Source organism: Sinocyclocheilus anshuiensis, unplaced genomic scaffold, assembly GCF_001515605.1.
Source record: "Sinocyclocheilus anshuiensis isolate Anshui unplaced genomic scaffold, SAMN03320099.WGS_v1.1 scaffold928, whole genome shotgun sequence".
Classification (NCBI taxonomy): domain Eukaryota; kingdom Metazoa; phylum Chordata; class Actinopteri; order Cypriniformes; family Cyprinidae; genus Sinocyclocheilus; species Sinocyclocheilus anshuiensis.
This window is the reverse complement of record NW_015552531.1, coordinates 1,311,664-1,332,574: the sequence shown is the minus strand read 5'-3', so window position 1 is coordinate 1,332,574 and position 20,911 is coordinate 1,311,664. Positions and strand designations below refer to the sequence as shown.

The following is a 20,911-nucleotide window of genomic DNA, read 5'->3' as shown; positions in this document are numbered from 1 at the left end:
ACTGCAGTTATATCTGATCAAATGTGCATTATTTTTCTTTAGCTTGGGTTAAACAAATTAATTTTACTTGGTTGGAACAGCAGCTACGCTAATTATGTCTCTATTTGTTTCTCTGTTTTTGCCAGGGGATTTACACAAGCTTCAGTCTGGATCCAGAACACCTGAGAAGAGATGATGCCAACCCCTCAGAGGACCTCAGATGATGCCAACCCTGAAGCAACATACATAACTACCAAATTTTGTTTAAGTTTGATTGCATCATATAATAATTGCTGTTAATAGTGTTCATCGTCTGTTTGATTACGTCTTTAATTGATTTTTCCATACATTTCTGCTATATGTACATTAACTGACAGTCACCACTGATAAGCTACTACTAAATATTGTAGAAACTTAATTTTCTATAAAGTTGCTTTGCAACGATTTGTATCTTAAAAAGCGCTATACAAATAAACTTGAATTGAATTGAATTGAATTGTGGTGTCATAGGCTACTTATGAAATTGAGTGATTCACTGCTGTTTCGCAATACGGGGAATTAGCTCAAATGGTTGAGTGCTCCAGAGGTAGCGGGATCGATGCCCGCATTCTCCAAAGTTTTTTCTACTCGTTCGGTCATCATTGCTCCAGAAAGTCTTACATATATTATACCAACAAATGTATGTATTAAAGTGTATTATGTGTGTAATTAATGTCTTTTTTTTTTTTTTTTACTTTCCTGTGTCTATTGCGTTGAAGAGATGCACGTTGAGTTAATCATTTTCCTATAAGGGCAAGTAAACACGGCAACCTCTGACGTGCGGCTTTCTAAAAACAGTGCTCACTGATAGTGGGCCTTGGCGTGGGGGAATGCCAAGCCTCATTATAGAGGGTACAGACAGGCATTTGAGCAATGGAGAGGGCCTGATTTCACCCCGTGTACAAGAACTGGGACAGTTTAATTTTCTCAATCCCAAACAGTCTCATTCTCAACTTCAGTGAATCCGTTGCTCTTCAAATCAGGATGGACAGCTTGGAGAAGCAGCTTATTTGTCCCATTTGTCTGGAAATGTTCACGAAACCGGTTGTGATTCTTCCTTGTCAACACAATCTTTGCCGGAAATGTGCTAATGACATTTTTCAGGTAAAGTTTCAATTTTTTTTTCTTTGTCAACAAAAATATGTATGTACCATATTTTAGAAAATGAATAAATAGTTTTATAGTGGTGTGGAGGTTTTTAGAAATTGTTTTATATATTACGTTTTATTTTACTGTAGTTGGTTATCAGAGTGTTGCTTCACCTCATTCGCCTTTTTTATTTAAACACAGGCTATTTGAGAAGTACCTTACTCAGAAAGCTAAAATATATGAATATATGTAAATAAACAATCAATAATCTCTAAAAATAAGATGTTTTATTCATTTGCTGTCCCACACTTCCTATACAGTCCTCAAATCCATACCTTCCCACCAGAGGAGGCACAGTGGCGTCAGGTGGCCGTTTCAGGTGTCCATCCTGCAGGCATGAAGTTGTGTTGGACCGCCATGGCGTCTACGGTCTGCAGAGAAACCTTCTGGTGGAAAACATCATTGACATGTACAAACAGGAGTACATCAGGTTAGAGCTGGGTAACAAACACCTTGGGAAGCTCTAATAGGATGTCCACGTGGTTTAACAAGATCCCTTGTGTGATACCTCAAAAGTCTCGAACAGATGATTTCTGGATAAACAGATGAAAATGTTGAAGAGAAATGTACAAATACAGAGTCCAGAGCTCCAGACTGTGAGTAAAATGGTTCCTGAGATTTACAACATTCTGTTTAGTATCTCCTTACATATTCTCAACAGCGTTTTGTTGTAAAGAATTAATACATGGTATTCTTATATAATATTATTGCTTATAAATTCTTCTGTTTAGGAGCCAATAACTTCCTATTAATTTTTGTTTAGTCTGGAGCTCTGTAGACTCAAAACATTTAACCAATGAATGTCTAAAATAATATGATTTCTATTATTATCAGTTAGAGATAGAAGCCCTTTTCCACCACATAAGAAAATAAAATCATGCTTTGGTAAATCATAGTTATGACATAAAAAGTAATAAAAGATACAAAGTTGAAATTTGACATAAAAAGTCAAAATTAAGGCATTAAATGTCATAACTATGACATTTTTAAAAACTTTCTATATCATTATTATGATTTACTAAATGATTCCTTTTCCTGTGTGGTGGAAATGAGTTTCTGAAATTGATATAAAAGTCAAAAGTAACATAAAAGTTGAAATTATGACATAGTCATAATTATGAGTTAAAAAGTCAAAATTATGACATACAAATTCAAAATTAAGATATGACATTTTATAATTATGACAAGTCAAAATTGAGATAATATAAATAAAAATTAAGACTAATTATATTATAATGTTATAATTACATATTGTAACTATGGTTACCAAAGCATGATTTTTTTTAATGTGTTGGAAATGGGCTTCCATAGTTACCTCTATTGTAGAGGTAATAATCCTTCGGCCTTTTAGTAAAGTGCATGAAGAAACCTTTTTTTTTTCCTTTCAAAAAAAAATAGAGCAGACATGCTTTTAAGAATGAAATTCCCCAAGGCTGAACGATTAAGTTCTCCACCGCCCTGTCACTTTGCATCCCACTTAAGCGTTTCGCTTTATGAACTCAAAAAAAGCTTTTGAATGAGAGATTCATGTTTTAAAGCTCTATAAATCAGTCATTGTTTTGCACTGCAATAGACAGATTCCCTAGCATCCATGTGTCTCCCAAGACCTGTGATTCAGACAGGTCAGAAGGCCAAGGATGACAGTCAGCTGGCAGCGAACTTATTTTTAGTTCCACCAGTCAGTGTTGAGTCTCCTAGGCGTAGTGACATGCATAGCAAACCCGCAATGTAGCCTAGTGAACTCTATAGTTAATTCATTAAGCATTAATTTGAAGTCCTGTTCACATCTGATTCAAAAGCCGAAAGGTTTTGAACCTTAGAATCTGTTTTATTATATTGTTTAACCTCAGATGTCAGACATTGATACTCATCTATTTGTTATTCTCCAAAGCAGCAGACCTTCTCCAGAGAGGAAGGTTGACCAGCCAGTGTGTGAATTCCATGAGGACGAGAAAATCAACATTTACTGCCTGACCTGCGGCGTTCCCACTTGTTCTATGTGTAAAGTGTTTGGCTCCCATAAGGACTGTGAAGTGGCCCCTCTTAACAGTATTTACCAGACGCAAAAGGTAAAACCTTTTGCACATTTGAGGCATAGTAATATTTATGTTTGTTTGCATAAATACACCAGAGTTTGCGTCAGTGTGTATGTGCTTGTCTGTGCAGCATATATTTTTACAGTTGTGTGTTAATATGCTTATGCACGTCCTCATCTCCAGACAGAGCTCTCGGATGGAATAGCAATGATGGTGGGCAATAATGACAGAATCCAAGGCATCATCAGTCAGCTGGAGGAGACCTGCAGAACCATAGAGGTTAGTCACCCTGTGTGGGGGCTTCTCCCTCCCCAAAGCCTGGCATAAGAGCAGGATTATTGATGAGGAACGTAAGAACGCTTCCTCTGACAAAAGATACACACGCTCTGGCATTGACGAGCTAGGCAGGCAGGAAGCTGGATTCTCTCCAGACCTCACAGTTGCGTTCACAGAGGCTCCATGATTGACAAGCAAGCAGAAATGAGCCATCTCTGTTAAACATATGGCTCCGCTGATGGAAAGTCATTGTGAGCAAGGTTGAGGGTTGGACTCTGTCGAAGGAAAGAAACAGGAAGTTAAACTATTGATTTACAGAGTACATTTTAAACCTTAATCTTAAAATTTGGTGGTCCATAGTTAGTGATTTACATCAAACATAACGGTTGTGTTCCAATCGCCCAATAGTAGCCTACAAAGTGTCATTCTTTAGTAAAATTATGATTATATGCTATATATCACTCAAAAATTAGGAATCAGTATGATTTTTAAATGTTTTTAAAAGAAGTCTGTTATGCTCACCAAAGCTGCATTTATTTGACCAAAAATATAGCAAAAACAGAAATATTGTGAAATATTATTATGGTTTAAAATAACTTTTCTATTTTCATACATTTTAAAATGTAATTTATTCCTGTGACGGCAAAGCTGAATTTCTAGCAGTCATTACTCCAGTCTTCACATGGTGCTTCAGAAATCGTTCTAATATGCTGATTTGCGACTTAAGAAACATTTCTTCTTATTATTAATGTTGAAAACAGTTGCTGCTTAATATTTTTCTGGAATCTGTGGTACATTGTTTTCAGGATTCTTTGAATAAAATAAACAGATTTATTTGAAATTGTGTAACATTATAAATTGTTTATCAACGTAAATCCTTATTGTCACTTCAGATCAATTTTATTCATCCTTGCTGATTAAACATATTAATTTCTTTAAAAAAAAAACTGTAATTGACCCCAAATATTTGAACAGTACTTTATATAATATAAATATATATGCACTATATCTATTGCATACTGTACAGTTATGGACATGAATGTATTTTAATCTATATTATATTTACATTTGTTATATATTTACAGGAAAATGGCAGGCGACAAAAATCCAAGGTGTGTGAAAAGTTTGACCATTTGTACGCCATCCTGGAAGACAGGAAGAGACAGATGAACCTGAAAGTGAACGCTGAACAGGAAGAGAAACTGAATTACATACGTGGCCTCACAAGGAAGTATGGAGATCATCTGGAGTCCATGACCAAAATCATGGAGACAGGAATCCAGACAATGGAAGAACCTGAGATGGCTGTTTTCTTACAGGTCCTTTATACCTACAACAGATTACAGAAACAGGATGAACCCAATAATGGAAAACTTTTGATATATTTATTTATTAAAAAAAAAGACATTATTAAAAAAAAAATTATTTATAAAAAAAAAACTCCCTGGAAAAGTCATGGAAATTAGAAATGGATACCTTTTGTAAATATACTGTTTTCTTGTTTGCGCTGCTCTAAAATATCTAATCATCTAGATAATTATTTTTGCAAATGCTGTTTCAAGAAAAACATGACTGCAAACCAGAATGAAAATATAAGTCTGTCTGTTGAGGGTCTTATTGGAGGCATTCATACACTATTAATTATAATTGTTTAAAGCCATGAATTCAAAAGACTGGCATGGAAATCCATGCCAGCGATGAATGAGATAATTAATAAAATAATTAAAAAAAAAGATTGATAAAAATTTGTGGGAACCCTGTAGAAATTCAGTATATTTTATACATAATTTGTGTTATCTTGTTGTGAAATAAATCTCTTTTTCTCTGACACATGCCATACAGAATGCCAAACCCCTCTTGCAAAAGTAAGTGTTGATTCTTTCTGCAACATTAATGTGTATTTTGAACAAACACACAAATTGATTTCTTGTTTGCTAGAATTGCAGAGGCATCAAATACCTCGCACCTGGAGAGAGTGGAGCGTGGCTATGAGAACATGGATCATTACTCTGTGAGCTTCAAAAGAGAGGGCAGGGCCCTACGCAGTATCGACTTCGCCAGAGGTACGGCTCACCTGAAATGCTCATTAACCTGATTCAACTTCAACTATCAACATGTGTGGGTTTAAATCAGGTTAGCTTGATGAATTGATTAAGAAAATAACGTTTCGTTTTCATGTGCTATTCAGAAGCCTCTTAAGCATGTTTTCAGATTGTGACTCAACGAGCAACCAGTTCAAATGCAAGTATTTATTAAACAGATTTGCCAGTCAGTTTTCTAAAATCCACTAGAAATGTGATGCTAAAAATGGTCAGTATTGTATGTGATCAGTATGCGGTTGATGGTATCTTCACATTCAGATTGGTTTGAGAAAATGCAACTTTTCCATTTTATATGTTAAAGGAATAGTTCACCTAAAAATGAATATTTGCTAAAAGTTTACTCACCCTCATGCCATCCAGTATGTAGATGAGTTTGTTTCTTCATTGATTTGGAGAAATTTAACATTAAATTTCTTGCCCACCGATGGATCCTCTGCAGTGAATGGGTGCCGTCAGAATGAGAGTCCAAACAGCTGATTAAAACATCACAATCCACAAGTAATCCACACGACTTCAGCCCATCAATTAACATTTTGTAAAGTGAAAAGCTGCATGTTTATAAGAAACAAATCCATCATTAAAACATTTTTAACTTAAAATCTTCACATCTGGTTAAAAAAAATGTGAGTTCTCTATTCATAATATTGCTTCCTCCAGTGAAAAGGTCATCTCGTCTGAAACAGGAGAGAAATATGCAGAGATCAAGCATTGTTTATAAGCAAAAACAATTCTAAACAAATGTGTCAGTGGATTTTGATGTGAGATTACAACAACACACAATGAACTTTTTAACTGGTGGAAGCTTTTATGTACTAGTATTTTGGCCAGAAGCAACCTTTTAAAGTTAAAACACCTTAATGATTGTTTCTTACAAACACAGTTTTTCACTTCACAGGATGATAACTGGTAGGCTGGAATCATGTGGATTACTTATGGATAATTACAATAATCCATAAGTAATCCACATGACTCCAGCCTATCAGTTTGTAATGTTTTTATCAGCTGTTTGAACTCTCATTCTGACGGCACCCATTCACTGCAGAGGATCCATTGGTGAGCAAGTGATGTAATGCTAAATTTCTTGAAATCTGTTACGATGAAGAAACAAAATCATTTACATTTTAGATGGCCTGAGGGTGAGTAAATTGTCAGCAAATTCATTTTTGGGTGAACTATTCCTTTAAACTCTCATTGTTTGCAGATGATGAAGAGGAGGAGGATGAGGATGAGATGGGTGTCGATGCCGGGCAGGGCAAACAGCCTCGGGAGAAGTGGATTCACTGAATGAAGCCCTTCCGTCCCTTCTTCCCCCACATCCCGAGCACACGCAAACCCGCCACATCATCATAACTTCACAAACACAAATATTGATCCAACATTCATTTTGCAACCTGTTCAAAACAATATGGACACTGACTGTTTTACCAGTGACTTTCAGGTACTGGTACTGTTTCTGTTTCAGTAACTCCTTAATAAAAGTCACTAGATGACTAAATATAAATGGAGATGACTTAAGAAACCCTTCCAAGATTTGTGGTGTTGTTTACTGCGTAGGGAGTGTTCGCATGGTATTTTCATTGCAGTTGGCACAGCAGTGGTGTTTGAGTTATGAATGATATGATTCGCTTTAAATATTCTCTGGATTTCATATTTAGAAACGTCAACATCAAATAAAAGGTTACCCTTATGTAGTGTAATCATTTGTAACAGATTTAATTCAAACCAACATCCAGTTCAGTTCCAAAAGCATTGGTGTATCACATATACAGCAGATGCCTAATCTACATGAAGAAACATCCGTGGCAAAGCGTGGAAGTAATCGCCACATCTCTTTGCTCACAGGGTTGTCTTCCCCTGGTCTTGTAGGCGAAGTGTAAACAAGTGTTGCTCGCACATCTCGGTGGTCGAGCTGAAATAACAATGCCAGCACATTGCATAATCCATATATTCTGGCCCAGTGGAGGGTGATCAGTGACAGGATGTGCTTCTGGCTTCACACAGAGAACGGCTACAACCAACTTAATGAGGTCCAGGGAGCACAACCCCAAAACAACACTCGTCTCACCATGTGTGGCTTCCACCTTCTGCAATGAATGAATCCTAGTGAAACTGAGTCTGTGGTGCTGCGTAAAACATAAGGTGCCTTGTTAGTTCACATTTGAGTTATTGATCAAATTTAGATGTGCTTCACCCATTTAGTTTAGGACATGGTTCAGTGAAACCAAGATCTCCAGTGCTGTAGAATGAGTCACCACACATCAGTTATTTGGTTTGATGTGAAACGTTTCAGTCATCAACAGTGTTTATACTGCATTTGATAATCAGTTGCCTTTGTAATCATGGTCATGTCTACTCAATTTTTTCCCCATTAACATTTTGCCCAAAGAATGTGAATTATCTTTTCAAAGACAGAAAAAAATTCAATTTTGAAGTCTTTTTTTTTTATTACATTAGTGTAATTGAGCGTCAGCAAGTATATTGATTTAATAATTCTGTGTATATGTGCAATATACTCAGAGGTACCTTATATGTGTTTATGACTTGTTTGAGCTTTTTTTTTTAATTGTTAGGTTCAATTTTCTGAAGGGAAGTGGTAAAAAAAAAGTTAAACCAATCAGAAACAAGATGCCATATCTGTCAATCATCTCTGGATGACCTTCGTTTATTGATCCTTAAAGTTATTTAAAAAATGTAAGAGTTTGCAGTTATCTTGACAACGTTTTAATGCATTGATAAATACATTTTACGCAATGACTGTGAAATATAAGTAGATGTATTTTTTATTATTTAATAACTTTTTCATGTCAATAATCTAGACAAGAGGTGTCAAACTGGCTTTCAAAGTTTTATTGAAAAATATAAATATAAGACATTCTCTTGCACAACAAAAATTAATGGTTGCTCATTAGTTTATTAACAAACTTAGACAATGTACTGTGTTACAATGAAACTCAAGTCTGTCAGATAAAATAAATGAATAATACAGTACTGGAAAATATTGTCTTTTTTAAAGAAACTCAAACGTTTTCTTCATCTACAGTTCTGAATGATCACTTATACAATAACATTGATGGAGAGTGATGACAGTTTTGCGCTTCATATACACCTACTGTACTCTATTCGCCTTCATTGAAATATCTACAAATAAATAAGTCACCGGTATAAATAGATCATGATGGAAAAGCAGCACTATGGTACAGCATATTCATGTTTGTGCTAAATGTAAAAATATCTTTGGCTGATGGGTTTGCTCATGGTTACTTCCCGAATATTTCCATCATTTTGCGGTTGCTGTGAGCTTGCTGGGCCATTTGTTCGGCTCTGGCCATCTCCAGTACTTCTCGTAGCAGATGAAAGGTCAGATCCAGGGAAATCGGCGGCTCCTCCGACCTGCGCTCTCTCTCCACTGAGTCAAGCGCCCGGAGCGCGTAATTGCCATCCAAGCGGCCGATGTTTCCAACTTTCCCCTCCAACAGACGCTCCGTTAACTGGAGCTGCAGTGCTCTTTTGGAATACTGGGATGTCTCGGGGAAGCTGTCGGCTGGGGATCGGGGAGAATTCTGGTTTCTGTTACCGAGCCGGATGAAGTACTCCTCCCCTAAGCGTGCCAAAACCGACGGCGACTGTCGCTCTCCATCGGGGTCCGATGCTGGCTGGTTGGAGCTTCTTTCGATGGCTCTACATTCATACGGTGGTGGAAAGGCAACGAGCAGAGCCACGGTGGTGACGAGAAAATTGAGCTTCATGTCAAAAAGTGGCGTGGAGAATCTGCGGGAGAAGTGAGTAAATTATGCGCACGATTTCAACTTCTCAGCAACTGTTTTGCACACTCTGGGACGAAGCTCAAATCTTGACAGATCCAATTTGTTTAAAGCGCTCTTACTGGACATTAGCATTGCACAATTATATATTTCTAAGTCCACTTGAGCATTTACGCGCGCCTTAAAGTTGGATAGCTGGGTGCCTCATTGTGCGCAAAACACGAGGACGCATCCATAGCAATACAAACTAACTAGAATGAATATTACCAGTTTAAGATGTTATTACCTGACGTTTACTAGGCTACCTCAATATGAGCTGTCTCATTCCAGATAAGATGTTGCGTACCTGTGCGTAATTGGTATATCCTTGGATGGTTTTTGAACTTTGCGAGGTGCGTCTGTCTTCCAGTTGTTACCTACCAAGTTATTACTTTTAGGACTTCTTAAAAGGAAGGCTGGAGTTTGCATTTATATAGCCACGGTCAGCGACAAGTGTCACGCATTTAGTAGCTTGCGTCTGCGCAGAGGGGAGAGAGAGTTGACTTGAATGAACGTAAGTGAACAGTTTTCGGTTTGAATGAGTCATCGTGGTGTGTGTGTATGTGTGCGTCCTTGAGTGTGTATGTGTGTGAAAGAAGATGCATACAAACCAGGAGTATTTTAAGGTCCTCCATATTGATCTTCTCTCATCTTTTCTTTTTGATTATTTATATTATATTTAAAATTTCCCCATTGTTTAAGCTTTATGCCTTTAAAAAAATATAAAACGCATGGTGCGAATTATGAGGCTCCATAATCACGACTTCAATACTCTCAAAGGAAGTCAAAACAAAGTTTGGTGTGAGGGTCTAAAAAGCGCATACTAAAAAGTTCCCTAAAAGTTAGATGAACGTCGAACGACGAACGTCAACTGACAAAAATGACACCGCACTTGAATTTATTAAATAATTATTACACTCATTCAATTCAAATTATACAGCTTTATAATTGAAAAATCTATACTCTTTACTTAATGTGGGTTTTCATTGACTGGTTTTTAATATTTGGTCGCATTCTTGATCTTTGCTTAATTGCATATTCATCTCTAATGACCAAAGATGCATTTAAAGTGGTGTCACTGCAGTAATCAATTCCTTGGTCACCTTCCAGGTTGTTTCCGCCCCAAAATCGATCAAATACATCACAGTAAAGCGCAGGTTGTTCAGTTGTTGCAGCCGCAGGCGCACAGGCGTGGTGAAGTTCGGGCGATGTTCTAGCGGGTGTCACTTCTCCAGACAGCACAGACAGAGCTTTTGGGTCCCGGTGATTACAGATGCGCCGCGGCAGGACCACGTCACTCTCGCAGTCACTGCTGTCAAGTGCTGTCCTCCCCCTCACAGTCCTCGCTCTGCTCTGGCCATGAGGGAGGCTAGGAGATGGAACACTTGGCTCGAGCCCCTTCACACCTGCTTTCAGAATGCCAATCAGAAGGCGTCCCAATCAGCTTCTAGACAATACATGCTAACATGTGTAAAGAAATGGCTAGAGGTTACATAATTCCCAAAAGATTTGAATGGAAACTCCATGCTGATGCTTAGTCTTTTCATCTAGCCATGTGGGATTCTTTAAAAAAAAAAAAAAATGTGCACTGGTTTTAAACATTTTCACTGCTAAAAACACTTTCAATGAATAGGATACAAAACAAGGTTTGAAATCACTTTTTCTTTTGTTCTTAACAAATGATCAGTGAAAAAAGTGTGCCTAACCTTCTCAAAATGTTGGCTATCAATCTCACTTTAAAAATGATTCTTTTGATGTTGTAAATAAGATTAATAGAGTATTTATTACAAGAAAATACTATTTGCTATATACTACAAGAAAATAATATTTTCAAAATGTATTTGTAATTATTTGTGAATTATTCAAGCAATTTAAGCAAATAAAGTAAATCCTATCCAAGTTTTTTTCAGTGTATGAGCTGTTTTATGTTTTATTTTTTTTATATATATGAAGTAAAACACTACAATGAACTGAATATCAATTCACACATTAGGTCAAATTTTCTTTGTAAAATATTCTAGAAATTATTGAGCGAAAATTGTTTCAAATGAAATTAACTGAAAAACAGCTCATACACTGAAAAATACAAGCTGTGCAAGAATCACTCAGAAATTGTTAGATCACAAATCACAAAGAAATGTTGACCTATGTTGAATTGATATTCAATTTATTGTAGTATTTTACTTTATTTTCTATAAAATAATATAACAAAAACAGCTCATACACTGAAAAAAATAGTGTAGGATTTAGAATTTTAGTAGGATTGTATGTCAGTGTATAAGATGTTGTATGTTCTATTCTTTTATATAAAATAAAATACTACAATGAATTAAAATTCAATAAATTAGGCCAAAATTAGGACAATGTTGTGTGATATTAATTGTTGGATACAATCAAAAAATCAAGAATTCTGGAGTAGGAGAGGCCAGAGGAGGGATACAGACGTTTGATGTGTTTTGAACTAGCCAACATTTCATGCTTATCTAACATTTCCAGTAGTTCTTACAATAAAAGCACGGAATTTGTGCCTGTAACGCTTTTTTTTTTAAAGTCGTGGGGCACCAATTTGCACCCTATTTGTGGAAAGTGCCATTACATTTATGATATGTGGGATGGGGAAGGCTCAGGGGAAAAAGGCTGACGGTTAACAAGAAGAGTGGATTCATCCCAAGAATAATGTTATTATGGATAATGACTGCATCCATCTACGATAAAACTGGCAAATGAAGAAGGTGGCAGACATCTTGGTTCTATTTTGAGCTCCTCAAAGCACCTAGTCCCTAATACACTCAAATTTACGCCGGTGATTCACTCTGTAAATTAATTATTATTATATTCGCCCCACGTAGCTCAACCGTCTGTGTGATCCTAAAAGTTAGACAAAACACCTCTATGAAGCAATTCCTGACATTCATTGATGTTTCAGACTGAATACTTTTTCCACTGCGTGGGAGTTTTCATTCTGATTGATTGTATGAAGCGTTCAAACAAATGATGAGGTCAAAAGCTTAAGCGTTTCTGCGCAAAATAAAGTAGAGCAATTTTCCTCCTCCCTTCAGGCCCTGTGTCAAGTCCCATCATGACATGCGGCTGCTTTCTGACACAAATGCAATGTACCACCTCGCCGCAAAATTAGCTCATTCGCTCGTGGTCATTGATGTCACTGCGATTTCAAATCAACGTCTGCAAGTGGATCACAAAACACGCCACATCATGAAACACAGGAAGTGCTGTGGGCCCGGTGCATTGAATCCATACGAGCGCTTTGTATGGTTTCACTGGTGTATGCTGGCTAAAGGCATCATAATGCGTATGATATGTCGTATGTTTACCAGCGGCTCTAAAGACAAAAACTGACACAGTTCAGAGAGTTAGAGATACATTACATCTTGCTCCTGATCGGTGTAATACTCTAACAGAGTGTCATTTGACTCTTCATTCAAGTTTATTCCACTCTTTACCTCATTTGTTCCTCACATCGCCATAAGACACTTCACTTTCATCCTTGTAATTGCATTGGATTACGGCAGCGCTGTTCACAATGACGCCGTTAAGCTGCACACCGTCGTCAACAGATATAGTCTATTCTGGTCAGCTGTGAGGAGAGATCAATAAAGGTTGTCAGTACCATAAATGAGTGTAAAGAGGCTCAGAGAGCCTGCTGATCTCCTTGCTCCAAATAGACTGGGGTCTGACTCAATAGAAGGGCTCATCTGTCTTCTCAATGGGGTGTTTGCTGATATGAATTGGTGTCTTTAATTGAATTCAGAAAACTCACAATATTGGCTCCCTCCTGGTTTTCAGCTGCATATTAATGGCACCCGGAGATGTTTAAAAACAGCACACTCCGATGTTTAAAGACACCATGCTGTTGTTAAGTGAAAGACTTATCTGTATTACTCTATTTTTATGGGTTGTGTCCAAATTCACATACCTTCATAGTATGTACTGAATTTGATGAAGAACTTACTTCTCCAATGTCAATATTTGAACTTTATTGGTATTGTACCTATAGCACTTTATTTATTATTTTAAATTATTTTATATAAAACTTTAATATTTTATACAAATATTTTAATATTTAATATTAATATTTAAATATTTGCCTATGACACTTTACTTAAATATTTTACATAACATGTTAATATTTAATATTTTTTAAATATACATTTTAATATTTAATATAAAGTTTATTTATAGGAAATATAAGTTAATCAGTAATTGCAAACTAATATTTGGTCAAATATTTTTTATGGAACAGTGGGTTGTATCCAAATTACCTTCATAATATGCATTAAATTTGATTAAAATTTACATTGAATTTTCTTTAAATATAAATATAGCACTTTATATTAATATTATTGTTATTAATAATAAATATTTTCTATAAAACATCAATATTTTACATAAATATTATAATATCAACTCTTTCATATGAATATTTAAGTATTTTCCTATGGCGCTTTATTATTTAAAAAAATATTTTATATAGAATATTAACATTTTATATTTTTAATATAGATATTTTTATATATTTTTTTTTAATGTATTGATTAACTTATCAGTAAATCAATAACTGCAATACCAATATTAGGCTGTGTACCTTAATAGTACAGTATGTACGAATTTGATGAAGAACGAAATTCTTCACTATTGATTTTTTTTATATCTTTGTGCTAATACCTTTAGCGCTTGAAAAGAACTTCCTGGATCACAGTTCTTAACTGTTTTTTAATATCTGTTGGCCGCTGAGCTCTGATGGGTTTATGGGATAACAGAGTGTCCACTGGTTGCACACTATAAGGACTCTACTAGCCTTTAATCTCAAATGAACTGAATCATAATGCAAATATGGCAGAGACTTTATTGTCTGACAGAGATGTCTAAATTCATCAGCTGTACCCTATAAGTTTTAATAAGCTTGTTAAAATCCAATTGCTCATGGGTACATAAATGTCATCCAGGATTATAGTCCAACCAGTGGAAAGTTATTAAAAAAAAATAAAAATCTGAGAGCTCCAAAATCATGTCACTGCAACCCCATCAGGCGACTGTCCTTTGGATGCATGCAAAATCTGCTCTATTTGGATATTTCATTGAGAGCAGTGAGTCCATTTAGAGGTCTCTTAAAATACAAGGAGCTCTTGGCTGTCAGGGAGAGCAGATGAGGTCAGGGCTCCGAGCGGCCGTCTCACCCCCTCAGGCCACAATACTCTGAACCCAACTGGATCAGCACGGATACGCCAGAGTCACACACAGCGTCAAACATGAGCAAAATATCATCTGGCTTAATTATTCATTCAGAGTGAGCGGAGATGGTCTCCTCTGCTCCGCATGCATCTTTGATTTGTTACTTTGAATATATTACATATCTGGGCCTAATTAAGTTTTCCTTTGATAATTTGAAGCTTGTTGTTCTGCAATAGAAAGCTTTGTTATTTTGACGGATATTTTGGGAAGGCATGTCTAATTGTGGGAAGGAACAACGATTTTCCTGTGTATTACAAAAGAAATGTACCTTTTGTTCTGCCACCCACAGCTCTGTTTATTAAGAAATGCAGTAGTTCACAGCTAATATGAATACAGTGTGCAGTCATGATTCATGAATGATAAGTTCTTCTATTTTGCTACTTTAAGCACTGTTGTTTTGAATTGTTTATACAGCAGGGATTTTATCTTTTTAAATTAAATGTAAATGAAATAAAATTCCTCTGACTGAACAGAATCTTTTTCTAAGTCCAGATTCCACTTTTCCACATTCTTCACTGTTGGCTTTTGTTGTTGAATCACCTTGAGATGATGAAGAGGCACAGATATTCTGCCAGGAATGCCATGCTCTACTGCACATGTCCCTTTCTGGTTTCATCTTACTCGTCCAGTTTTGAATACCCGTCACAGACAGTGTAGGATCCCCGTCTTTTACCTTTTTCTGACACTTCTGACTTTGCAATTTGCAACAACACATTCCTTACTTTGTCTGTGACATGATTTGATATGACGTGACATGAGTAGCCCTCATGAGAAGACTTTGGGTTCGGCATGAAAATCAATCATACATTTGAGTCAACTGCACTGACATCTTTATATAGCAGAGATATCCTGTAAACTAAAGTCCTGAGGTCCTCCTTGTCTTTCATACTAAAATCATTTTAGCATGAGATTATTATACTAGAAAACAGTAAGGAGGATTTATAATACAGTAGATAAACGACGTGGGGTGAATTCACTAAACAGCTGCACCACTTGCAAAAACCTGTCATATTCACAAACAACCCACTATACAGAGCAAGCACTAAATGTGCTGAAATACTGTCATCATCATCGTTTTCAAAGCAAACATGCATCTTTTTCTATGCAAATGAGGGTTATTTTAGAATACTATAGATTTGTTATTAAAAATGAACTTCACCTGAACAGCAGAATCCATTGAAATCTTCAAGAAGCATCTGAAGACACACTCTTCTGGGAACACTAGAAAACAATATCAAAGCAAAAGATGTATGTGAACTTATAATATCCCTGATGACAATAAACTGTGAATAACAATGTAAGATTTGTTACAGACAGAAATCATGATCTACAACTCTGAGTAACATATAGGGTGAAGCGTCACTTTTTAAAACAGCACCATTGAAAAAAACACATCACAGCTTTTTATTTCTTTGTATGTCAAAGTGCCTTTTTTTCTTAAGAATACCTTTAGGGCTTGCTGCTGGCTTTTAGACCCTCTGAATTTGTTATAACGACTTTAAGATTTAAAGACGAGCCAGAAGCATTAAACATATGTCTGTAAGCATCCCAATAAAAGTGTATGTTATTCACAGGTATTTTAATTTGTTTTCAAAGTATAATTTAGGTACTGCAGAATATTTTTATATTAATAAACAAAAAATGCATGAACATCATATTATGAAAATCATATCTGTGTAGTCAAATCTGGCACTGCATGCAATGATTGTTTACTGAAAAACCTTTCAGGCTTACACTACAAATCTTTGTCAACTAACTGCACTACTAAGTGCAATTCCATTAATATTTTAACCAAAGTGTACTTAATTTTCTTTTGTGCAGCAGCTTTTAAACTAAAATGCTTTGGAGACACTGCATTGCACTGTAAACATGTTTTGTTCAGGGCAGTTTCATAAGAAAAACGTCACTCTTTTTTGTTAGGTAACCTAAATATTTAAGTTTTATTCAACTCAAATACATTATTTAATACATCGGAATCAATCTCACGACATTAGGTAACTTTCATTGGAGTTACATTAGGTAGGCCTAACTTCAATGAAAGCAATTTTTAGGGTCAGGTCAGGTAGAAGCAGTTTTCTTTTAGTAGTTGCTGATCACATTGAATGTTTTGAATATTAGCATCTTAATAATTTGGAAGAAAAAGCTAAATAGTTTAGTTTGTTAACCTTAAAATTGCTAAACAGAACATTAATATCAAATATCCTGACTTCTCACTGAGCAAAAGTGACCAGTGTTGCCCTCAACTCATTTGGAGTCTTCTCTAAATGGGGCATTCGATCCTGTGGGAATGTTTCTGGACGATCTTTGATCATGTTTCAGTGACACAGAATCAATGATTTGTGGCCTTTTCCTCCGTGAGCACACAGGGAGAGTGCCGCTTTGCCGTCACTGCCCCTTCACACACACACACACACACACACGACTCTGCACTGATTAGGAGCTTCATATTCACGCCGCTCCTTCATTCTGCTGTTCGTCTTCATCCCCATGTGTTGCCTAACACGATTAAGCACATCATTTCCATACTGTTCCTGCAGGATTGTCACTAGACCAAAAACTTTAGACATTCTCACTTTATTGTTTTTTTCTGAGGTGATGCTGTATTTGCAATTATGATAAATCCAATTATAATAAACGTTCTTTATTGGCACTGATTGTTCCATGAAGAAACTTTAACATCCATGTAACCTTTCCATTGCACAAAAGGCTCTTTATAGTACAAAAGGTCTCTTTCGATTATTAAAATATTCTTCACACTATAGATAAAAATAGTTATTTTAAGAGATGGTCACTGATAGGTTTTTTTGGGGGAACCCATCAATCGCATCGCCATAGACTATTTTTAAGAGTGTAGGCAAAAATCAAACACCCAACTCCTTTTGCTAGGTTGCACTTTTCAGAAGATTTTTTCAAAACTTCAAATTAAAGGGACAGCCACAAATTTAAATTCTGTTATTTTTACCAAACATGTATGAATTACTTTTTTTTTTTTTGCTGAACATCAAAATTGTTTAGGAATATTTCAACTGTAAAAATTTTGTTACAGTAAAATGCAACAAAAACACCCTAATGTATATTACAGAACAAAAACATGAAGAAACAGGCTATTTAAATAAAACAAATGTGATGTGTTTTCACCATAAATCATACAGCAATACATAGTTTTTACTTAGAAAAATAAATTTGATAGTATTTAGCAATAAAATTACATATAATGCAATGGTAAACCATTTACAGTTTTTTGCCATACATAGTAAGGTAACTTGTAACCAATTAATAGGTTTTTGCTGTAACCTTTTGTTTTCTTTTTTTTTCTTTTCAGTGTACAATGAAAGTCAGTGGGGTCCAAAACAACACTGAACCCCACTGACTGAACCCTGAAATATTTCTCAAAATATCTTCTTTTGTGTTCTACAGTGGAAAGAAACACATACAGATTTGGAACGACTTGAGAGTGAGTAAATAATGACCACATTTTCATTTCTGCATGAACCATCTTTTAATGGGCACATAAGCATATGGAGTCCAAGTGACTGATCAGTAAAATACCTTTATGCTTCATTCAGCATTGTGTTATTTACATAATCAGCCATCAATTGCATCTCCCGATGAATGTGGAAGTGTGCATCCCTCAGAGCGGAAAATCAATGTGCAATGCTACGATGCACAGGGACACCCTCCAAAAGGCCATCCGAGAAACAGCGATTTAAAACAGCGAGTTTCATAAGAAGTCACAGAGTATGCATTCTAGGTTTAAAAATCTTAATTACCTTGGCCAAAAGTTTCCCTTCCTGTAGATGATTGTGGAAGGCTAAAAAAGGAATTCTTAGAACAATGCCATTAAAGAACTATCTAATTGGTGTGTGAAAAGGTCTCCTTGGTCTTCTCCATCTACATCATTATGTGGATATTTCAACACATGGTCGTACTTTTTTTCTTTAGGGACCACGAACGAGAAGCCTAAACAAAGGCATACCAAAGTCATCTCCTGCACTAATTGGCGTTCATTAGCTCCAAGGTTGATACTTTGAGCTCTCTCTATGAATCTCAGGCTGAATAGATCATCAGAGGATTGCACCCATCAATCAGTTTGATTTACCCTGTTAATTAATCACCATCATTAAAGTTGCTAATTGTGCAAAAAGAACGAACGTAAAGCTCCACTGTGTGTCAAACGACTCTTTGCCGTCAAATCATGTTTCATTCACGCACACGAGGCGGGGGATGTATAAAAATGACTTCATTTTGAATAACCCATTCCTATCCGAACCCAATGTTGAGACACCTGAATTTACTTAATTAAACATTGTAGATTTACACAGACACAGGGTCATGCATCAATCAATTCCATGTGAGCGTAAATCGAAACGACACCTCTCAGCAAAAAAAAAAAAAAGAAGCTTCATTTAAGGTTTGTCAAGTGTAGAGGCAAAGACATTGAGATGCTCGGCCGAGCTCTCATTGCAGTAAGTGTACCGTGTATTTTTCACTTGTTGAGAGCAGTCATCAGCTTAAGTGATTGCAGTCAACAAAGCTGACATCTTGTTTGGGAATGAATGACAACAGATGTCCGTGATCAATTAGAAGATGTCAGCGATGGTGAATTGGCCGTGGAATTTATCGATATATGAGTTACAGGCTCTCATTGGATGAGTCAGCCTCTCTCAAGGGAACGGTGCACGTATCTTTATAATCTAGGCTTAAAAAGTGTTCCCTCTCCAGGCCTCTTTCCAACTTTTAACATCAAGAAGGGAAAAGACACAGCTTGATGTTCTCTCTGAATAGAGGACAGAATATGGCACTGAATCAATAAAAATGTCGATCCAATAAAAAGAATCTCCCCCAGTCTCTGAAAATGAAGGGAATAAATACAGTGGATTGAATTTTCCTTTGACGTGTCTAAAAATTGAGAAGGTCTCCAGCGTCTCAGGAGAGTCAGCGTTCTCTCTGAAGTGCACACTTAAAGCTTTATTATATCGTTTTTTTGTCATTACTGAGCGAGGACCGTGAGTTGCCGATGTAAAAACAAGAAGCTCGGTTTTGTCCTAATTGTATTTTCACGCAGCACATTAGCAGTTCATTAGAGCAATTAATGAAGATGTTGTTTATTGCATTTACTGCAAACATGTCACAACACACATTAATGAGCAATAATAATCTATTTGAATTAGAAGAACCTGAACTATTTATTTATAATATCTTAGCAGATGCATATATTAAACTATGATTATAAAAACTGAAAAGAGTGGGGCTAGTTGTCACACAGGGAAATTAAAGCTTGGGACAGTTTGATGCTGCAGCTTGATGTACTAATTCAAATGTTCACATATTCAATATTGCTATATATATATTTATTAAGTACTTGCAATTAGATTAAATTACATTTTAAAATGCTCGTAATCAGATGACAGTTACTTTTTTATTGATTGTATGATTACATATTATTCACACAATAGCAATTAATTATTCATAATTGATTGATTCTCCCTAATTCCTCTTTTTCATCTTTTAAATGTTCCTTTCTAAAATAGCCTACCACTTATATACATTCAGAAAATTTCCAGTTTTGTGAACATTCACACAAAGACCAGTCAATATTCATTTGACTATACACAGAACACTGAAAGGCCACATAGCATTTGACCGCTGGACTTACAAAAATCATTCAAATTTTAAGAAGTGTTTTCTCAACATTTCAACTTTGCATCAACTACTGATGAACACGTACATTTTTATTTGAATTATCATCCTGAATTAGGTTAACCAACCATGTATTACTATGTCTTTGGAAGGCCTTTTTCTTTCAAAACATTAAAGGGTTAGTTCACCCAAAAAAGAAAATTATGTCATTAATTACTCACCCTCATGTCGTTTCAAACCCGTAAAACCTTCGTTCATCTTCGGAACACAAATGAAGATATTTTTGATGGAATCTGAGAGCTGTCTGACCCTGCATAGACAGCAACGCAACTGAAATGTTCCCAATGAACGCAGCTGACACGGAACAGCATACGTTGTTTTACGTCCAGCGGATATTCTCCAAAATGGCACCAGGGTGATGCGGAGGAGACGAATTGTTGAATAAAGTCGTTTTTGTTTTTCTTTTGCGCACAAAAAGTATTCTCGTAGCTTCGTATAATTACGGTTGAACCCCTGATGTCACATGGATTATTTTACAGATCTCCTCGCTACGTTTCTGGACTTGGGAACATTTCAGTTGCGTTGCTGTCTATGCAGGGTCAGACAGCTCTCAGATTCCATCAAAAATATCTTAATTTGT

The 20,911-nt window shown here is 36.0% G+C and overlaps 2 protein-coding genes across 3 annotated transcripts; one reads left to right on the top strand and one right to left on the bottom strand.

The window, feature by feature from the left end:
- The first annotated feature begins 590 nt into the window (after positions 1–590).
- On the top strand, positions 591–6,964 carry LOC107663638 (tripartite motif-containing protein 55-like). Of its 2 annotated transcripts, XM_016453873.1 has the most exons (9): positions 591–658; positions 978–1,122; positions 1,428–1,597; positions 3,059–3,236; positions 3,387–3,482; positions 4,565–4,798; positions 5,322–5,344; positions 5,418–5,542; positions 6,783–6,964. In XM_016453873.1, exons 2-9 carry the CDS (start codon positions 1,003–1,005, stop codon positions 6,863–6,865), a joined length of 1,029 nt encoding a protein of 342 aa, XP_016309359.1. In that variant the 5' UTR covers positions 591–658; positions 978–1,002; the 3' UTR covers positions 6,866–6,964. The 2 variants fall into 2 exon arrangements, with proteins under 2 accessions (XP_016309359.1, XP_016309360.1); XM_016453874.1 differs by lacking the exon at positions 591–658 and having other exon boundaries at positions 782–1,122; positions 3,062–3,236.
- A 1,821-nt stretch (positions 6,965–8,785) lies between these two features.
- LOC107663627 (corticoliberin-like) lies at positions 8,786–10,538 on the bottom strand. The gene is made up of 3 exons (XM_016453864.1): positions 10,485–10,538; positions 9,689–9,859; positions 8,786–9,349 (listed from the first exon to the last, which is right to left on the bottom strand). The coding sequence occupies exons 2-3, from the start codon at positions 9,808–9,810 to the stop codon at positions 8,839–8,841; spliced, it is 633 nt and encodes a 210-aa protein (XP_016309350.1). The 5' UTR covers positions 9,811–9,859; positions 10,485–10,538; the 3' UTR covers positions 8,786–8,838.
- Positions 10,539–20,911: the final 10,373 nt, after the last annotated feature.